Below are 18,039 nucleotides of genomic sequence, written 5' to 3'. Positions count from 1 at the left end.
CATTTCTAAAAATATTGCATTTTTTTCGACACTAAGGGCTTTCCTGACTTTCCTCATGCTTTTTTTCTGGTGAACATCTGACGTTTTTACTTTTCCAGACCTCCTACAGAGGATTACCAACCTACAAGTAGAAGCGGTGTAGGGGTCTTTATCCCATAGAGAGAAAAAAAAAAAAGAAGAGGCTACAGTGAATTGCTAACGTTTGGTGGACATTTTACGAAACTTAACACGCAGTGAATCTTGAAGGTCTAGAAATCTGGGGAGATGTGTCAGTAAATGCCTGAAATCTTATCTACTGCCTGAAATCTTATCTTGAACCAGAAGCAACATTGGGGCAGATGCCCTGCCTCCTTAGGTAAATGAAGACAAGCTGGCTGGCTGTGCAGAATGGTATTGCAAACAAGGAGGAGATAAGCCTTCTGATTCTGATCTGAAGTGGCCAACCTGCTATAGTGGCAGAGAAGATACCCAGTGGTCTCTCAAGGAACACAGGAATAAAAATGGTTGTTCTGCAATCCATTATAATCACAAAGGACATGAAAGATCTGTTCTGTAAACACAACTGCCATGTTAATTATAAATCTTACCGTTAGCCACTGCCCAATTTCTTCTTTTTCCTTCTGAGCTGGGTCCACCTTCTGAGCCAAACCAAGACCTTCCTTAGAGTACGCTTTTGTCTTTGTTTCACGTTCTACTACCTTAAACCTTTCCATTTGCTGTTAACATAAAGATGGATTACTTTCAGTTAAATTCACATACAACCAACCCCTTTACATCATATGGAGCCAGTGCTTTAAAGTTGGCCATGGATGTCAGAGGCTGGCATGTAGGGCTCCTGATCACGCAGCACTGTGATTGATTTCATCAGGAGCCCATCCTACCAACTCCTGATCATAGAAAGTTGACCGAGCTGTCAGTGACAGCTCTGTCAGTTCCGGAAACGCCAACAGACTACGCCCCAAAACAAGACAGTCACGAATATATGCAGCAGCAGAGCTACAAGGCCTATCCATCCTGCCATACGCATACTGCTTTTGTAAAAGGGTTAAGCATGAAAGTAAGTTCTCAATTGTGTTGTGTAAGCTATAACATCTCTAGTCATTTGCAACCAGTAAACTAACAAGCATGTGTCTCTTACAAAACAACTAATGTTGGGAATGTCATAACCAAACTAGATTTTTGGCTTACCTGTAAAATCCATTCAGGGTTATGAGCCAACTACAGGCCATTGGACACTGGCAAAAAAGGCAGGAAGTCCTCTCCTATATAACCCCTTCCCATCAAGGAAGTAGCTCAGTTTTGTAGCAAGCAACACAGGGGATGGGAGGAAAGAGAGGGATCTCTGTGTTCCGTGATGTGCTTCAACAGCGAACCACAGCTAGCCAAGCACTGCTCCCAGGAGTAAAGTTAGATGGCGACCCCATGCAGCATCTGCTCCACGAGGCATAATGGCACCAAAACAGGTACTGCTGATGCACCTTCTACAGAATGCCCAGCTCCAGCTTCCTCCTTGCCAAGAATCAGGTGCCCAAACTCCTCTACAGTAAGGTTCTAGCAGAGTGGAGGCGATAATCCCTGGTCTGGTTCTCCCTGGGACTTAAAAGCAAACACCACAGCCATCCCCAAGCTGTAAAAGGGACATCAGGCAAGGTCCCATTAAACAAATCAGCCCTAAGAATCTTCCAGGTAGCCCCTGGACGAGTCCCCCATTGGACACAGAGCAACTCTATTATACTTTACTTACAGGAATATCCTAAAGCAATGCCCTTCAGGGGAGGGAAACATGGCATCCACCAACAGGCCAAAAGAACCTACAAAAGCAGCTTCCAAAACACTGCAGCCAAAGGCATCATCTTCACCAGCTCTAACATCCACCTGGTGGAATCTTGTAAAAATGTATGAACGGATGACCAGGCTGCCACCTTGCAAACCTAAGCCACTGAAGCCTGATGAGTCCAGGAGGCTCCTATACTTCTAGAAGAATGAGCCATCACCAGAAAAAGTGGCGCCTTTTCCTTTCAAACCATAGGCATGAAAGAGAAGCAGACAAATCCGATGTCAAGAATTAGTAGATGCATGACCCTTCTTTGGCCCTTGAAAGAGGACAAACAGTCTGAATGCCTGATCGCAGCAGTCAACATCAGATGCATTTCAAATGGCAAAACATTGTTTTAGCTGAGATAAAAAGCCAAGAATAACTTTGACAAAAAGGCAGTACACCAGAATGATACCAGCAAAAAAAGAGCCACCAGCTGTGAGACTGTTCACGCCGAACTCATCAACCAGGAACACAACCTTACCTGTCAAAAAGGACTAAATTAAGATCCCAAAACGGCTCAATTAGCAGTCTCTGTAAAACCAACAGCACCAAATTGAGATCTTACAGGATCAAAAGGCAACTTAGCCAGGAGGAACAATATATGCTACACCCTGTACAAAGGCACATTACCAAAGAATGACAGACAACTGGCCTTTAAAAAAGAACTGACAGGGCTGAAATTACCCCTTGATCTTACTTAAGGCCAGTCTTGTATGGACCCGACTGGAGAAAGGACAAAATATGGCTCACATCATACTTGCAAGGAAGATACCGGCTACAAGAAGCTACCTCAACGGGATCCGCCACTGCACAACAGACTTTCCGCATCAGTACGCCCTGAGGTGAAACCTTTCACCTCCCTCACCTGACCAGCACTCCGTTCACCCTCCTAATATGGAACCCGTACTCCTCCACCTCATACTCCTCCCTCTACCACCCTACTCGCCCAAAACAACTGTACATCGCACCCTCACTACTTCCATCTCCCCACTACGGCTCCCAACACCTCCTCCTAATACTCCACTCTCCCACCGACCCACACACTCTTGCACATCCCACTCCCATGCCACCTTTCTCACCCTTCTCCTTACCACCGGGGACATCTCCCTGAACCCTGGTCCCTCACCACCTCACTCACCCACTAGGCACCCTCCTACTCCCACAAACTGCTGCAACCCCCTCAACCTAATACCTGTCCCCCTCCTCCCCACACACCCCTCCATTCTCGATTGCACTCCTGAACACCCGATCGGTTTGCAACAAGCTCACCGCCATCCATGACCTTTTTATCTCCCACTCCCTCAACCTCCTAGCGGTCACCGAAACCTGGATCCAAGCCACTGACTCCACCTCCCCTGCGGCGCTCTCCTATGGAGGTCCCGTCTGGACCCATTCACCCAGACCAAGCGGTCGTAGAGGTGGTGGGGTCGGCATGCTCTTGACACCGCTGAGCACCTTCCAGGTCCTCCCAAACTCCCCCTCTCTATCCTTCATTTTCGAGGCCCACTGCATCCGGCTCTTCTCTCCCACCCCTCTGAGGATTGCAGTAATCTATCGGCCTCCCGCACCCATATCCGGCTTCCTTGACGACTTTTCCGCCTGGCTACCCTTCTTCCTCTCCTCTGAGCTACCCACCATCATCCTTGGTGACTTCAATATCCCTATCAACGTCAACAACCTGGCTGCATCCCAATTCCTCCACTTAACCTCTTCTTTTGCACTCACACAGTCCTCCACCCACACCGACGGGAACACCCTGGACCTCATTTTCTCTCATCTCTGTACCCCCCACAACCTGACAAACACCACTTTCCCTCTCTCTGACCACAACCTCATTACGTTCTCCGTCTCCCCGTCCTCAAACACTACCCCCCCCCCCCAAACCATCACCAGCCGTAACCTCCGCAACCTGAACCCGGCCCCTCTCCACTCTGCAGCTGACCATCTTTCCAACAGTATCCTTCCACTGTCCTGCTCTGACCTGGCCACTACTGCGTATAACAACTCGCTGTCAGCTGCCTTAGACTACTTATCACCCCTAACCACACGCAGAATTAGACCCTGACCGCTTCGACCCTGGCAGAACGACCACACCAAAAATCTTAAACGACGCAGTCGCGCGCCGAAGCGATTATGGCGCAAAACAGATCCCCTCAAGCGTTCATCCTTTTCAAATCCGCCTTCCTCACCCACACCTCCTCCCTCCACGCCGCCAAACAAGCCTACTTCGTAACCCTCATCAATACCCTCTTAACCTGTCCTCGCTGGCTCTTCTCCACTTTCAACTCCCTACTCTCTCATGCATGCTCCACCTCCGCAACATCTCCAAAATGCGTACGTTCCTAACCCCAGAGACTACTAAACAACTCATTCACTCCCTTATTATCTCACGACTCAACTACTGCAACTCCCTCCTCACCGGCCTACCTCATCACAGACTATCCCTGCTTCAGTCTATCCTGAACTCAGCGGCCAGACTCATCCACCTTACCAACAGCTCCGCTTCTGCCACCTCCCTCTGTCATTCCCTCCATTGGCTTCCGATTGCCCAACACATTAAATTCAAACTACTAACATTGACGTACGAAGCCATTCATAACATTGCCCCAAACTACCTTACCGACCTGATACCCAAATACCACCCAACCCGTACTCTTCGCTCCTCACAAGCCCACCTACTTTCTAGCTCCCTGGTCTCCTCCTCCCACGCCCAACTGCAGGACTTCTCCAGGACTTCCCCCATCCTCTGGAACTCACTTCCCCAATCCATCAGACTGTCACCTTTAGGCGCACCCTCTAGACGCACCCTCTAGGCGCACCCTGAAAACCCACCTCTTCAGGGAAGCCTACCCGACCCTCACCTAACAGCCGATCTCCTCCACTCCTCCCACCACTCCATCCCCCACAGCCACTTCCTCCTGTACAACATCCCTCCTAGATTGTAAGCTTGAAAGAGCAGGGCCCTTGAACCTCTCATATATTGTCTTGTTACTGTATAGTCTCATGTACTGTCCCCCACTATATTGTACAGCGCTGAGCAAACTTTTTGGCGCTATATAAACACTGTATAATAATAATATCTCCTAGCCTCATACCAGGCCATATGGGAATTCCAGGTCCTACAGTAAACCTTTTTTTGAAGTAACCTTTATGGTTCTGATAATGTGAACTAAACTGACTAGACAGCAGGGACATGATACTCCACCCATGACAAGAAATGGTCCACCACCTTTTTTTGGGTACAACATTTTCCATCTATCAGCATTGGGTCATCTCCTACATGCTGTCACTAGCGCCAGTGTTTTAGTGGCCAGTAACTTATCACTTTCAGTTATCCTGAGAAGATCGCGTGCATGCACGCCAACGTCGTGACTAGTGGAGGATGACATGGCCAGCACCATCTTCGATGGCGCGGCCGGGATATTTTTCGTAATAGAGACATGGCAGACACAGCTGGCAGCTATTTGTCTCATCATTAGGGAAACCAGCTGGTTGGTTCACCAAGGAAAACTGGATAGTGGGAGTTACCTTTTTTGACCATATATAGAAGAGATTCAGGCTTAAGCTGGTCATAGACTATGCGAAAACTGAAAATTTTGAATAATTAATTTTTCGCATCATTAGTGTGCCAGCTGCGACATGCAATTTTTGTGCCACAATCGAAAGTGCCCGATTCAACATGCTTGATTTTTGTTAGAAAAATTAAACAAATGAATGCACAATCATAACCTATTCTCATATTTCAATCAACGGAACATTTCACTTGTGCATCATATATGGCCTGCTTTAGAGGTATTATGCTGCTGGACATAGCTAATACATATATGACCACATGGTATTCTCTTACTTCCTGCAAAAAAACTGGCTGACATTCTGTACTCCCTGATGCTCTTTTTTTTAATTTCTGACTACTTGTTTTTGTTCTTCCTGCTGTCAATCAGTCTATTCCTTTGGGAATTACCCTTATGGTAGATCTGGGCTCATCTTATTTAGGTCTTTTTTTTTTTTTTTTTTTTTTTTTTTTTTAGATCAACGAATTTTGATTTTGGTAATGGGGACGAGCCAGGAGTCTGCTGCTTTTTTGAGATATAAGGGACTCTAATTGCATACAGGCATTGTGCATGAAGATACATGGCTTTCCTTTGTTGAGCTTTGATATCATGCAGCAGGTAGGATATACACACCATACTAGTGCGCATATATGACACACACGGCTTGTATTTTCTTTATATAATGCATGTATATGTGTTCATTTTAAATTTCATTGCAACTTGCATAGACTTCTGTTATATGAAATCGCAAGCCACAATTAAATCAGCAGTGCAAATTGCACAGATATGTGGCTTTGAAATGACTCTGAAGTAGCGCAACTTCAAAGCGGCACCAGTGTGAATCAGGGCCAAAACTGAAAACTGTGGCTGCCATTTGCCCTATGCCAAGATATTCCTCTACGAGAGAAAATACTTCACCTGATATGGATTCCAGCTGACTGTTGTTTCTTTTTGCTTTTAAAGATCAACTGTTGGTTCTGTTGCATTGGTAGGAAAAAGTTTTGTGGAAATATTTACATGGTGGTATAATAGTTCAGTGGTAATGCATGTCTAACGTATGCATTCATGTTTTCAAATTTCATTCACACGTACTTCTGAGGAAGCTCATTCGTAACGCATCAAGTTTACATCATCTGGATCATCTTGGATCTATACATTATGTGAACCTGCAATTTATTGTGATGTTTTAATTGACATACATAAATTGTTGTTACAGTTGTATCTACAGTGAGGAACAGAAGTATTTGAACACCCTGCGATTTTGCAAGTTCTCCCAATTAGAAATCATGGAGGGGTCTGAAATTATTTGTCTTGCACTGCTGAACATAAGTATTTGAACACCTGAGAAAATCAGTGTTAATATTTGGTACAGAAGCCTTTCTTTGCAATTACAGAGGTCAAACGTTTCCTAATGTTCTTACCAGGTTTGCACACACTGCAACAGGGATTTTGGCCCACTCTTCCACACAGATCAGCGACAGCCCCGAAACCTGACAGATCTAGAGGACTAGATCTGTCAGGTTTTGGGGCGGTCGCTGAACAACACGGAGTTTCAGCTCCCTCCAAAGATGTTCTATTGGATTTAGGTCTGGAGACTGGCTAGGCCACTCCAGAACCTTGATATGCTTCTTACGGAGCCACTCCTTGGTTATCTTGGCTGTGTGCTTCGGGTCGTTATGTTGGAAGACCCAGCCACGACCCATCTTCAATGCTCTGACTGAGGGAAGGAGGTTGTTGCGCAAAATCTCACAATAAATGGCCCCATTCATCCTCTCCTTAATACAGTGCAGTCGTCCTGTCCCCTTCGCAGAAAAGCACCCACAAAGCATGATGTTACCACCCCCATGCTTCACAGTAGGGATGGTGTTCTTGGGATGCAACTTATCCTTTTTCCTCCAAACACGACGAGTGAAGTTTAGACCAAAAGGTTCTACTTTGGTCTCATCTGACCACATGACTTTCTCCCATGCCTTCTCTGGATCATCCAGATGGTCATTGGCAAACTTCAGACTGGCCTGGACATGTGATGACTTGAGGAGGGGATCCTTCCGTGCAATGCATGATTTGAAACCATGACGGCGTAGTGTTCTACCGACAGTGACCTTTGAAACTGTGGTACCAGCTCTCTTCATGTCATTGACCAGCTCCTCCCTTGTAGTTCTGGGCTGATTCCTCACCTTTCTTATCAGTGATACCCCACGAGGTGAGATCTTGCATGGAGCCCCAGTCCGAGGGAGACTGACAGTTGTCTTTAGCCTCTCCATTTTCTAACAATTGCTCCAACAGTTGATCTATTTTCACCAAGCTACTTGGCAATTGCCCCGGAGCCCTTTCTAGCCTTGTGGAGGTCCACAATTTTGTCTCTGGTGTCTTTTGACAGCTCTTTGGTCTTACCCATGGTAGTAGTTGGCGTCTGACTGACTGTGGGGTGGACAGGTGTCTTTAAAGAGCTCAGACAGGTGCTACTAAGGTAATGAGTGGCGTAGAGGTGGACTTTTTAAAGGCACAGTAACAGGTCTTTGAGAGCCAGAATTCTTGCCGTTTCTTAGGTGTTCAAATACTTATGTTCAGCAGTGCAAGACAAATAAATTCCTTAAAAATCATACAATGTGATTTCCTGAATTTTTTAAATTCTGTCTCTCAGAGTGGGAATGCACCTACAATGTGAATTTCAGACCCCTCCATGATTTCTAAGTGGGAGAACTTGCAAAATCGCAGGGTGTTCAAATACTTCTGTTCCTCACTGTATATGTTCCACATAAACTATGGCTATTTAATACAATTTTGTTGTATATATAGTAATATACAGGAAAGTGGATATTTAGCACACAGCCTCAGTTTCAAAATATTATATTGATATAAAAAGGTCCACCATCTTATGTGCCACTCAGCGCCTAGTGCCTCCATGATATGCCACGGCCGTGTTATTATCCAATTGAACCCTTACCGGGAGGACCCTGCTACTGACAATCAATGCAAGATACAATGCGGATTGCCCACAGTTCCAAATCATTGATAAAGACCTTTCTCGCAGAGACCAAGTTCCCTGCACCAAGAGGTGATCCAGAAATTGGACAGTGTCCAGGAGCAGGCGAAACCTCTCCAGGGTATATGCCACAAGGGATACACTGTGCTCCAGACAATAAATAGACTGTTCCCTGAGAACAAGATACTCCAGATACCCCAGCGCAGAATTGGGGAAAAGGACCTGTGGGAACATGTGGGGGCCATGGACAGAACAACTTCCTAAGGATAAGGGTGTAAAGGGAATGGCTGAGGGGGATCTTGTGGCAGCCACCATGATCCCAGAGGTGGAACTTTCAGAGAGGAGACAGCAACTTCAGATTAGTGTGAGCCATATTGCGAGAAAACTCACAAAAGACTTCTGGGTCTTCATTAAACTCTGACCCAGGAGTTCGTGTGCAGAGGTGGTATTATCACCCACAGGAAAAGCCCACTTCTTTACAAACTTTTTCCACTGGATAGCGTTTCAAAGATTTTATTAGACGTGACCCAGTCATTACAGATTGCACATTACCTATGTTAGTGGATGTTTTGTAGGATTTTTTTAGGTCTCTTTATACTCAAACGGCTTGGTAAGATGGAGGACAGTCAGCTCGCACAAAGCTAGGGCTTTTGCGGACAGACAATGAGTTTTTTTTAAAGTTAACAAGCAGGGTGCATAAAACTCCTAGTAGTGACAGCCAAAAATCTTACACAGCTTCCTCCAATATAGTCAATTCATTCCCCTCTATGTCTGTATTCCCTAGGACTGGCATATCAGAATATGATTCTGGCTAAGAAACTGGAGTAGAAGAGGCAGGGTGTTTTTGAGCCCTGAACAAAGAAGCCTATATTAAGGCTGTCATCATCCTTATGTGTAATACAAGTTGCAAAAAACTGCTTTAGCCAAACATGCCACTTGCTGCGTGTCTGAAATAGAACTGAACGCGGAGATTGGTGTTAAAACCACCTCTTGCTACTGTACAAGCAAAGCATCATCGCATTTAGGCTGAGTGGGCCTTTGGCAAAGCAAATATTTCCCTGCTGTTTTGAGTTGTGGAAGACAGGAAAAGCGTGTTCAGAAAAGCATTCACAGTAATCAAGATGTAGACTGTACTAAATGAATTCTTGTGATGAAAGAGCAGGAAGAAGCATTTCTTAAAAGGGCTCTAATTAGAAGTGGCATTAAATTGTGCAACCAGCGGTGGTATATAAAGGCAAGTCTTCAAAACCTTGGCAGTGTCCATGCACAGTTACAGTTTGGGGGGTGATAAAACCCCATAGTTAGGACCTTCTTTAGCTGCAGTGGCAAGGGGTATATACATGCTGCAGCAAGTGTTATACACCCTGTCATGGTGGGTGGGCATAGCACTTGCCAAGAATGACCCACGCAAGTGAAATGAGGCCACCCTGCAAGTGCCCTGCTACCTAGTGCAGTAGAACAAACAAGGGGTTAAAAAGCAGAAAACGTGGTGTCACTTTCTCACCACCTTCTTTACCCCTTGGACCCTGCAGAAGCATGCAGTTGCAGGGTGCTTGCAGAGTGGCCCCCATTTACTTGAATGGGTAGTGATTGTGGTAGCACCCATCAAAATCAACAGAGGGTTTAATTCCTGCTGCACACCTTTGGCTACTGCCTCAGCAGCTAAATGGGGTAGGGATTGGAAAACCGTGAGGGGTTTTATGACCCCCAAAACATGAAAGTAGCGTAGACCAGCAAGTAAGTGGGTTAAGTTCAACGAAAGGTATAGATATGAAAGCCTAAGCCTAGTATACCAAACCTTTTATTTCAGGGGAAGTAAACCAGGACAGAGAAAATATGTTATGAAAACAAACAAAATAGAAAACAGTCTGAATTTTAGAAAAAGTATTCTCAACTGTCAGAAGGACTAGGAAGATCAATTATAGGAGGAATTTTCCCAAATTAGTTAGCAATAACTAAAAGATATATATGGAAATAAGATCTCCCTGAATAGAGGATAGAGATTCAGGAAGAATAATATATAGGGAATTCCCTCAAGGAGAATAAAATAGTAGAGAGCAAGGAGAACATGGTTTCCCATTTGATGGTAAAAGATATGCAATACTGAAGAATGTAAAAATTGGTTACTGCAGATTAGGAAGCTAGGTATAAAGCCTAGAAGAAACCAACCAGAACAAGGCAGTGAGTGGAATCCCTATAAAGGGAAGAGTTCCACATTACAGTTTATTACCAGCTAGCTCAAACTGATGCAGTATCTTAGAACAAAGTCCGTGTTCAAATCAACTAAATACTTAAAATGTAAAATCATCTTCAACCTGTTTGGTGGTATGTTTAACCGCCTCCTGCCCGCCATATAAGGCAATGACGGGCGCAAGGCGGTTCTTTCATTCTGGGAGGACGTCATAGGACGTCTTCCCACTCTAAGCTCTGGGAGCGCGTAGCGCGGCGATTGGTGGTGCGCTGTGTCCCTCGGACACAGCGGATCACCGATCGATGGAAAGAGCTGAAGATGTCAACTCGGTCATGTGATCAGCTGTGTCCCTGCAGTACCACCTGTCAGTGTTCAATGCCATCTGCCAGTGCCTACCAGTGCACATCAATGCCACATATCAGTGTCCATCTGAGCTGCCTTTCAGTGCCACCTATCAGTGCCAGTCAGTGCCACCTATCAGTGCACATCAGTGCCGCCTATCAGTGCCACCTAACAGTGCCTGTCAGTGCTGCCTATCAGTGATGCCTGTCAATGCCCATCAGTACCACCTACCAGTGCCTCATCAGTGCAGCCTACCAGTGCCTCATCAGTGCAGCCTACCAGTGCCCCATCACTGCAGCCTCATTAGCGGACATCAGTGAAGGAGAAAAATCACTTATTTACAAAATTGTATAGCAAAAACTAAGAAAAAAACTTTTTTTATTCAAAATTTTCAGTTGTTTTTGGTTTGTTTAGCAAAAATTAAAAACACCCAGAAGTGATTAAATACCACCAAAAGAAAGCTCCATCGATCTAAAAAAAAAAATGATAAAAATGTCATATGGGTACAGTGTCGCATCACTGTGCAATTGTCATTCAAAGTGCGACAGCGCTGAAAGCTGAAAATTGGCCTGGGCAGGAAGGGGGTAGAAGTGCCCTGTAGGCTAGTGGTTAATAAGGCAGACGAGTGGAACATACACAGTGAGTAGAAATCACTTGTCATTTAATTTCCTTGGAAAGGGGAAAACACACACACCTACATTTATAGTGGAATCTCACAATTCAAACAGCTGGTTCTAGTCCTCGTTAGCGAGGGTTTTACAAACAGATGTGTCTACTGCCACAATTCTATAAGACCCAATACCTCGAACAGATAATCCCCTAATTGCAGGGCAGAATGCACTGCATCAATAAAAGAATCACTAACTTCATGTAAACCTGAGTCATAGATAGAAACAGAGATAGTAATACAAATCTCAAGAAGGTGGAGTTACAGTAGCAAGTTCAGATGTAGCACATACAGTTAGGTCCATATACAGTCAGGTCCATAAATATTGGGACATCGACACAATTCTAACATTTTTGGCTCTATACACCACCACAATGGATTTGAAATGAAACGAACAAGATGTGCTTTAACTGCAGACTGTCAGCTTTAATTTGAGGGTATTTACATCCAAATCAGGTGAACGGTGTAGGAATTACAACAGTTTGCATATGTGCCTCCCACTTATTAAGGGACCAAAAGTAATGGGACAATTGGCTTCTCAGCTGTTCCATGACCAGGTGTGTTATTCCCTCATTATCCCAATTACAATGGGCAGATAAAAGGTCCAGAGTTAATTTCAAGTGTGCTATTTGCATTTGGAATCTGTTGCTGTCAACTCTCAAGATGAGATCCAAAGAGCTGTCACTATCAGTGAAGCAAGCTATCATTAGGCTGAAAAAACAAAACAAACCCATCAGAGAGATAGCAAAAACATTAGGCATGGCCAAAACAACTGTTTGGAACATTCTTAAAAAGAACGAACGCACCGGTGAGCTCAGCAACACCAAAAGACCCGAAAGACCACGGAAAACAACTGTGGTGGATGACTGAAGAATTCTTTCCCTGGTGAAGAAAAACACCCTTCACAACAGTTGGCCAGATTAAGAACACTCTCCAGGAGGTAGGTGTATGTGTGTCAAAGTCAACAATCAAGAGAACACTTCACCAGAGTGAATACAGAGGGTTCACCACAAGATGTAAACCATTGGTGAGCCTCAAAAACAGGAAGGCCAGATTAGAGTTTGCCAAACGACATCTAAAAAAGCCTTCACAGTTCTGGAACAACATCCTATGGACAGATGAGACCAAGATCAACTTGTACCAGAGTGATGGGAAGAGAAGAGTATGGAGAAGGAAAGGAACTGCTCATGATCCTAAGCATACCACCTCATCAGTGAAGCATGGTGGTGGTAGTGTCATGGCGTGGGCATGTATGGCTGCCAATGGAACTGGTTCTCTTGTATTTATTGATGATGTGACTGCTGACAAAAGCAGCAGGATGAATTCTTAAGTGTTTCGGGCAATATTATCTGCTCATATTCAGCCAAATGCTTCAGAACTCATTGGACGCTGCTTCACAGTGCAGATGGACAATGACCCAAAGCATACTGCAAAAGCAACCAAAGAGTTTTTTAAGGGAAAGAAGTGGAATGTTATGCAATGGCTAAGTCAATCACCTGACCTGAATCCGATTGATCATGCATTTCACTTGCTGAAGACAAAACTGAAGGGAAAATGCCCCAAGAACAAGCAGGAACTGAAGACAGTTGCAGGAGAGGCCTGGCAGAGCATCACCAGGGATGAAATCCAGCATGTGGTGATGTCTATGCGTTCCAGACTTCAGGCTGTAATTGACTGCAAAGGATTTGCAACCAACTATTAAAAAGTGAAAGTTTGATTTATGATTAATATTCTGTCCCATTACTTTTGGTCCCTTAATAAGTGGGAGGCACATATGCAAACTGTTGCAATTCCTACACCGTTCACCTGATTTTTATGTAAATACACTCAAATTAAAGCTGACAGTCTGCAGTTAAAGCGCATCTTGTTCATTTAATTTCAAATCCATTGTGGTGGTGTATAGAGCCAAAAATGTTAGAATTGTGTCGATGTCACAATATTTATGGACCTGACTGTATATATTTGGACAGGCACAATTTTCATACTTTTGGCTCTGTATTCCACCAGAAAAAATTAAAACAAAACAATTCACATAACTTGCAGACTTTTAGCTTTAATTCAAGGGGTTGAACATAGTTATCAAGTACAAATTTTAGGAACTGCAACCATTTTTATACACAGTCCCTCTATTTTCAGGGGCTCAAATGTAATTAGATAAATGAATATAATTATAAATAAAATGTTAAATTTTAATATTTTGTGGAGAATCCTTTACTGGCAATAACTGCTTGAAGTCTGGAACCCATGGACATTACCAAAGATTGGGTTTACCTCCTTTTTGATGCTTTGCCAGGCTCTAACTGCAGCGGTCTCCAGTTCTTTGTTTGTGGGTCTTTCTGCCTTTAATTTTGTCTTCAGCAAGTGAAATGCATGGTCAATTGGGTTGAGATCAGGTGATTGACTCAGCCATTGCAGAATATTCCACTTCTTATCCTTCAAAAGCTCCTGGGTTACTTTTGCAGTGTGTTTTGGATCATTGTCCATCTCTACTGTGAAGAGCTGTCCAATCAACTTGGCTGCATTTGGCTGAATCTGGGCTGACAGTATATCTATAAACACTGCATAATTCATCCGGCTGCTTCTGTCTTCAGTCAAATTATCAATAAACACCAATGACCCAGTGCCACTGGAAGCCATGCATGCCCATGCCATCACACTGCCTCCACCATGTTTCACAGATGACGTTGTGTGCTTTGGATCATGAGCTGTTCCAAACCTCCTCCACACTTTTTTCTTCCCGTCATACTGATACAGATTAATCTTAGTTTCATCAGTCCAAAGAATGCTTTTCCAGAACTGCTCTGTCTTTTTTAGATGTTTATTGTGGCAAAGTCTAATCTGGCTTTTCTATTCTTCAGGCTTGTGAATGGCTTGCACCTTGTGGTGAACCCTCTATATTTGCTCTCGTGAAGTCTTCTCGATTGCAGACTTTCGTGAATGCGTTTATCTTCACCATAGAGAGGATCCTGTGATCACTCACCACTGTTGTCTTCGTGGACGTCCATGCCTTTTTACGTTGCTGAGCTTACCATTCTTCTTCAAGCATTCTTCTTTCCTTAGAATGTACCAAACTGTTGATTTGGCCACTCCTAATGTTGCTGCTATCTCTCTGATGGATTTTTTTCATTTTTGAAGCCTTACAATGGCCTGTTTGGCTTGCATGGACAGCTCCTTTGAATGCATGATGTAGGTACACTGCAATAGATACCAAATGCAAACACCACACTTAGAATTAACTCCAGACCTTTTACCTGCTTAATTGATGAAGAAAGAACGAATGAGTAGCGCACACATGGCCATGAAACAGCTTTTGATTAAATTGTCCCTTTAAAAAGGGGGATGGCTACTCTTAAGAACTGTAATTCCCAAACCCTTCCTCCAATTTGGATGTACATACCCTCAAATTAAACCTGAGTGTGCACTTTCAGCCCATATCTATTATATAACTATAGCTTGAATATGTTTTGGTAAATACCTGAAAAAAATCGAAAATTGTGCCAGTGTCCAAATATATATGGACCTAACTGTAACTTACAGGAAGAATTTTGCAATAACTGTACACAGACCAAAAAAAGAAAAAAAACAAACTTTATTGATGTGGATATCAAGGGTCTTGTGGCTGCATGTGAGGGCTGAACTCAATTTGCAGAATGGTACAAGACACCCAATCTCTGGTGCAGGTGTCAGGCTCTTCTTAGCTAGGAAATAAGGACTTTGGTTTACTTGTAAAATCTATTTTTGGAGCACATCACATACTGCCACCTTTAGGTGAATAGACGCTAGCCAAAAAAGCAGAAATCTTTGCCCAGGCATAACCCCTCATAACTCAACGTTTTTTTTTCTAGCAAGGAATGAAAAACATAAGATATAGGAATCTCTGTGTCCTGTGATGTATAACAAAAAAGATTTTAGAAGTAAACCAAAAATATCCGGGACTGAAATGCCTGTGCTCAAAACAAGCAAAGAAGAATTTCCAGGTACAACAGAAAATACTCCTAGAAGTGGCTTTTCTGGCTTTGAGAAAAGTGGGACCGATACAGGTAGAGGTACACCTGTTCTTCAAAACCTGGTTTAACAACCATGCCCTTAAAGCCAGAGATTTAGAAGCAGTATGGAATAGGGAGCCCTGAGACAGAAGGTCTGGCCTGTTTGGAAGAGGCAAGGAATTTATAGAAGTCTGAGTGTCTGTGTACCAGGTTTTCTGGGTCAGTTTGGTGCAATAAGAATCAGCAGTTTCTTCTCTTATCTATTTTGCAGAGCAGCAGAGAAAGAATCCACACTGGTGCAAAGACGTAAATGAACTGGAACGAAGTCCAAGGATTACCAGAGCATCAGATGCCAGTGTTAGAGGACCATTGGTCCTGTTTCCAGGAGTAACTTGTTATACCTGAATTCCCCCACTTCTGGAGTTCCCAATTTCTGACATAGGATATTGAAGATGTTAGGCCAATTCCCTTTGGTCCAGGAGGTGATGGCTAACATAACTGCCTTTCAATCATGCACTCCTGGGATCTGAAAAGCAGAGAGGGCTGAACAGTGTTTTTACCAGTCATGAGATGATCAGACTTGCTTCAGTTAAGGCTGCCTGACTCATGGAACCCCCATGTTGCTTGATATAAGTGATAAATGAAGAAACATCAGAATACACTGACCACTGGTTTTTCAGCGGGACCGTTTGACAAAAGCCAGTCTTTAGAGAGCCAAAGAAGAAATCGCTCTGCCGATGGGGAAGTGAAAGCAGCACCCGCACGTCGATCCAGATGCTGTACGGATTGAGAGGATGGATGCCACTCTACCCCGTCCCTGGAGTCCGGTGCATGAGTAGTGGAGTCAGTTGCCGCTCTGGCCAGGCCCTCTGATGCATTTCACCCCGCCCACCGGGGCTTGATCACAAAGGCCCCTCTGCGATCAAGCCTCCGTGGGCAAGGCGAATCACATCAGAGGGTGTGGCCAGAGCGGCAGCTGAGGACACTCCACATACACCAGATTCCAGGGACAGGGTAAAGAGGCATCCATCCTCTAATCCAGCCTTTAGACTGGTTTCTTTTGAACTGACAGCAGTACACACTCACTGGAAAAATTTCACTACGTGTGTACTTTTGTTCAAGACCAGGGGTAGGCAACCTGCGGCTCTCCAGCTGTTGCAGGACTACAAGTTCCATCATGCCTCTGCAAGTCATAGCTGTAACTGTCAATTTTGCAATGTCTCAAGGGAAATGTATTTCCACAACAGCTAGAGAGCCGCAGGCTGCCTACCCCTGTTCTAGACCAAGAAGATGATGCATTATAGAAGCCCTGAATAAACCTGAGTGGAATGGACAGCCTTCATGAGGCCCACAACTCTCAAAGAAGCTCACTGAGGGTATATCTTCCAACTTTAGATCCGAGCAAAAAATCCTACAAGATTTGGTTTTCTTTTGACTGGGCTGTGTCCAGAATGAGGCTTCTATGCAAACGGCAGATTGGAGAGTCAACTCTTTAAAGCAGACTTCTCATATGAAAGCCTGAAGCATTTGTATAGTCCCCTGGGTGTTTGCGGAAAGATGGGAGAAAGGGGGGAATGGGTTATCCAGAAGAAGATAGTCTAGTCTTCTGTTATGTAAGTACCCCAAGTTTTTAAGCGGGCAAGATGTTTAGTTACCTTTGTAAATACTATGGGGGCAGATGAGAGGCAGTGTTACAAATTGAGATTGTTTGTCTCCTAATGCGAAGAACAGTAAGCACTGAGGCAGGTAAATAGGAATATGTAGATAATCATCTTGTATGTCTACAGATTTCCATGTGTTCCCTTCATTTAAGAAAGGCAATATCTGACCCTGTGGATTCCATATGCAACTATGGAACATGAAGGTACGTAATTTTAGGTCCAGGATTTGACTTAACAATAGGGACGCCAAAGGTTTTGTACCATGAAAAAGTTTAAATAGAATCCTTTGAACTTATCCTCCAGAGGAACCGGAAGTACAACTTGGGACAAGATATAGCTTAGGGCAAATCTGTCTGTCCATGAGACAGATGTCAGCTGGTTTCAAAGAAAAAAAATGAAATATTATAAAGAGAGGGAGGTTAGAAAGTTTTGAACACTTTTATGCCTATTTGAACCCACAGCTGTTACCCAAAGAAAGGGAAGCTGTAACAGACCTCTTTTTGAGGCGTCAGAACCCCCCCCCCCCCCCCCCCCGAGGAGAGGGGCTTTGGAACATTCTGTTGTGGAAAAAGGACATTTCCTTCAGTTAAGTCTGATGAATTTGTTAACCGCCTCACTAGAAGTCCTCCTTCAAAGGGCATACATGTAAGGTGACTTAATTAGCACCTTCATCTGACAAGGCTTTAAGCCAAAGGATTCTGTATCATATGAACAGAAAGGAGAGACATTCAGGAAATCTGTGTCATGACTTGTTCCAGGGCATCAACACTAAACAAGATTAGGCCAGAAAGCAGTGTCTGCAAGTGTTCTGCAAAGGTTCAGTTGCAGAGGGCCCC

General features: G+C 44.2%; 1 protein-coding gene across 6 annotated transcripts in view; it reads right to left on the bottom strand.

Annotated features, from left to right (window-relative positions):
* CNOT3 (CCR4-NOT transcription complex subunit 3) overlaps positions 1 to 18,039 on the bottom strand; it is a 520,718-nt gene that overhangs the window by 353,601 nt on the left and 149,078 nt on the right. For 4 of the 6 annotated variants that reach the window (XM_089652480.1, XM_089652479.1, XM_089652482.1 and 1 more), the window contains exon 8: positions 588 to 716. The exons of the other annotated variants lie outside the window; for them this stretch is intronic. In XM_089652480.1, coding sequence (XP_089508606.1) covers positions 588 to 716 — 129 coding nt within the window. The remainder of the gene's footprint in view (positions 1 to 587; positions 717 to 18,039) is intronic. 6 annotated transcript variants of the gene reach the window in all.

This window comes from Staurois parvus, unplaced genomic scaffold (genome assembly GCF_062004578.1).
Source record: "Staurois parvus isolate SC_StPar_1 unplaced genomic scaffold, SC_StPar_1.0 ptg000683l, whole genome shotgun sequence".
NCBI classification, from domain to species: domain Eukaryota; kingdom Metazoa; phylum Chordata; class Amphibia; order Anura; family Ranidae; genus Staurois; species Staurois parvus.
Note: the sequence above shows the minus strand (reverse complement) of the source record. Positions and strands in the feature narration are given on the sequence as shown.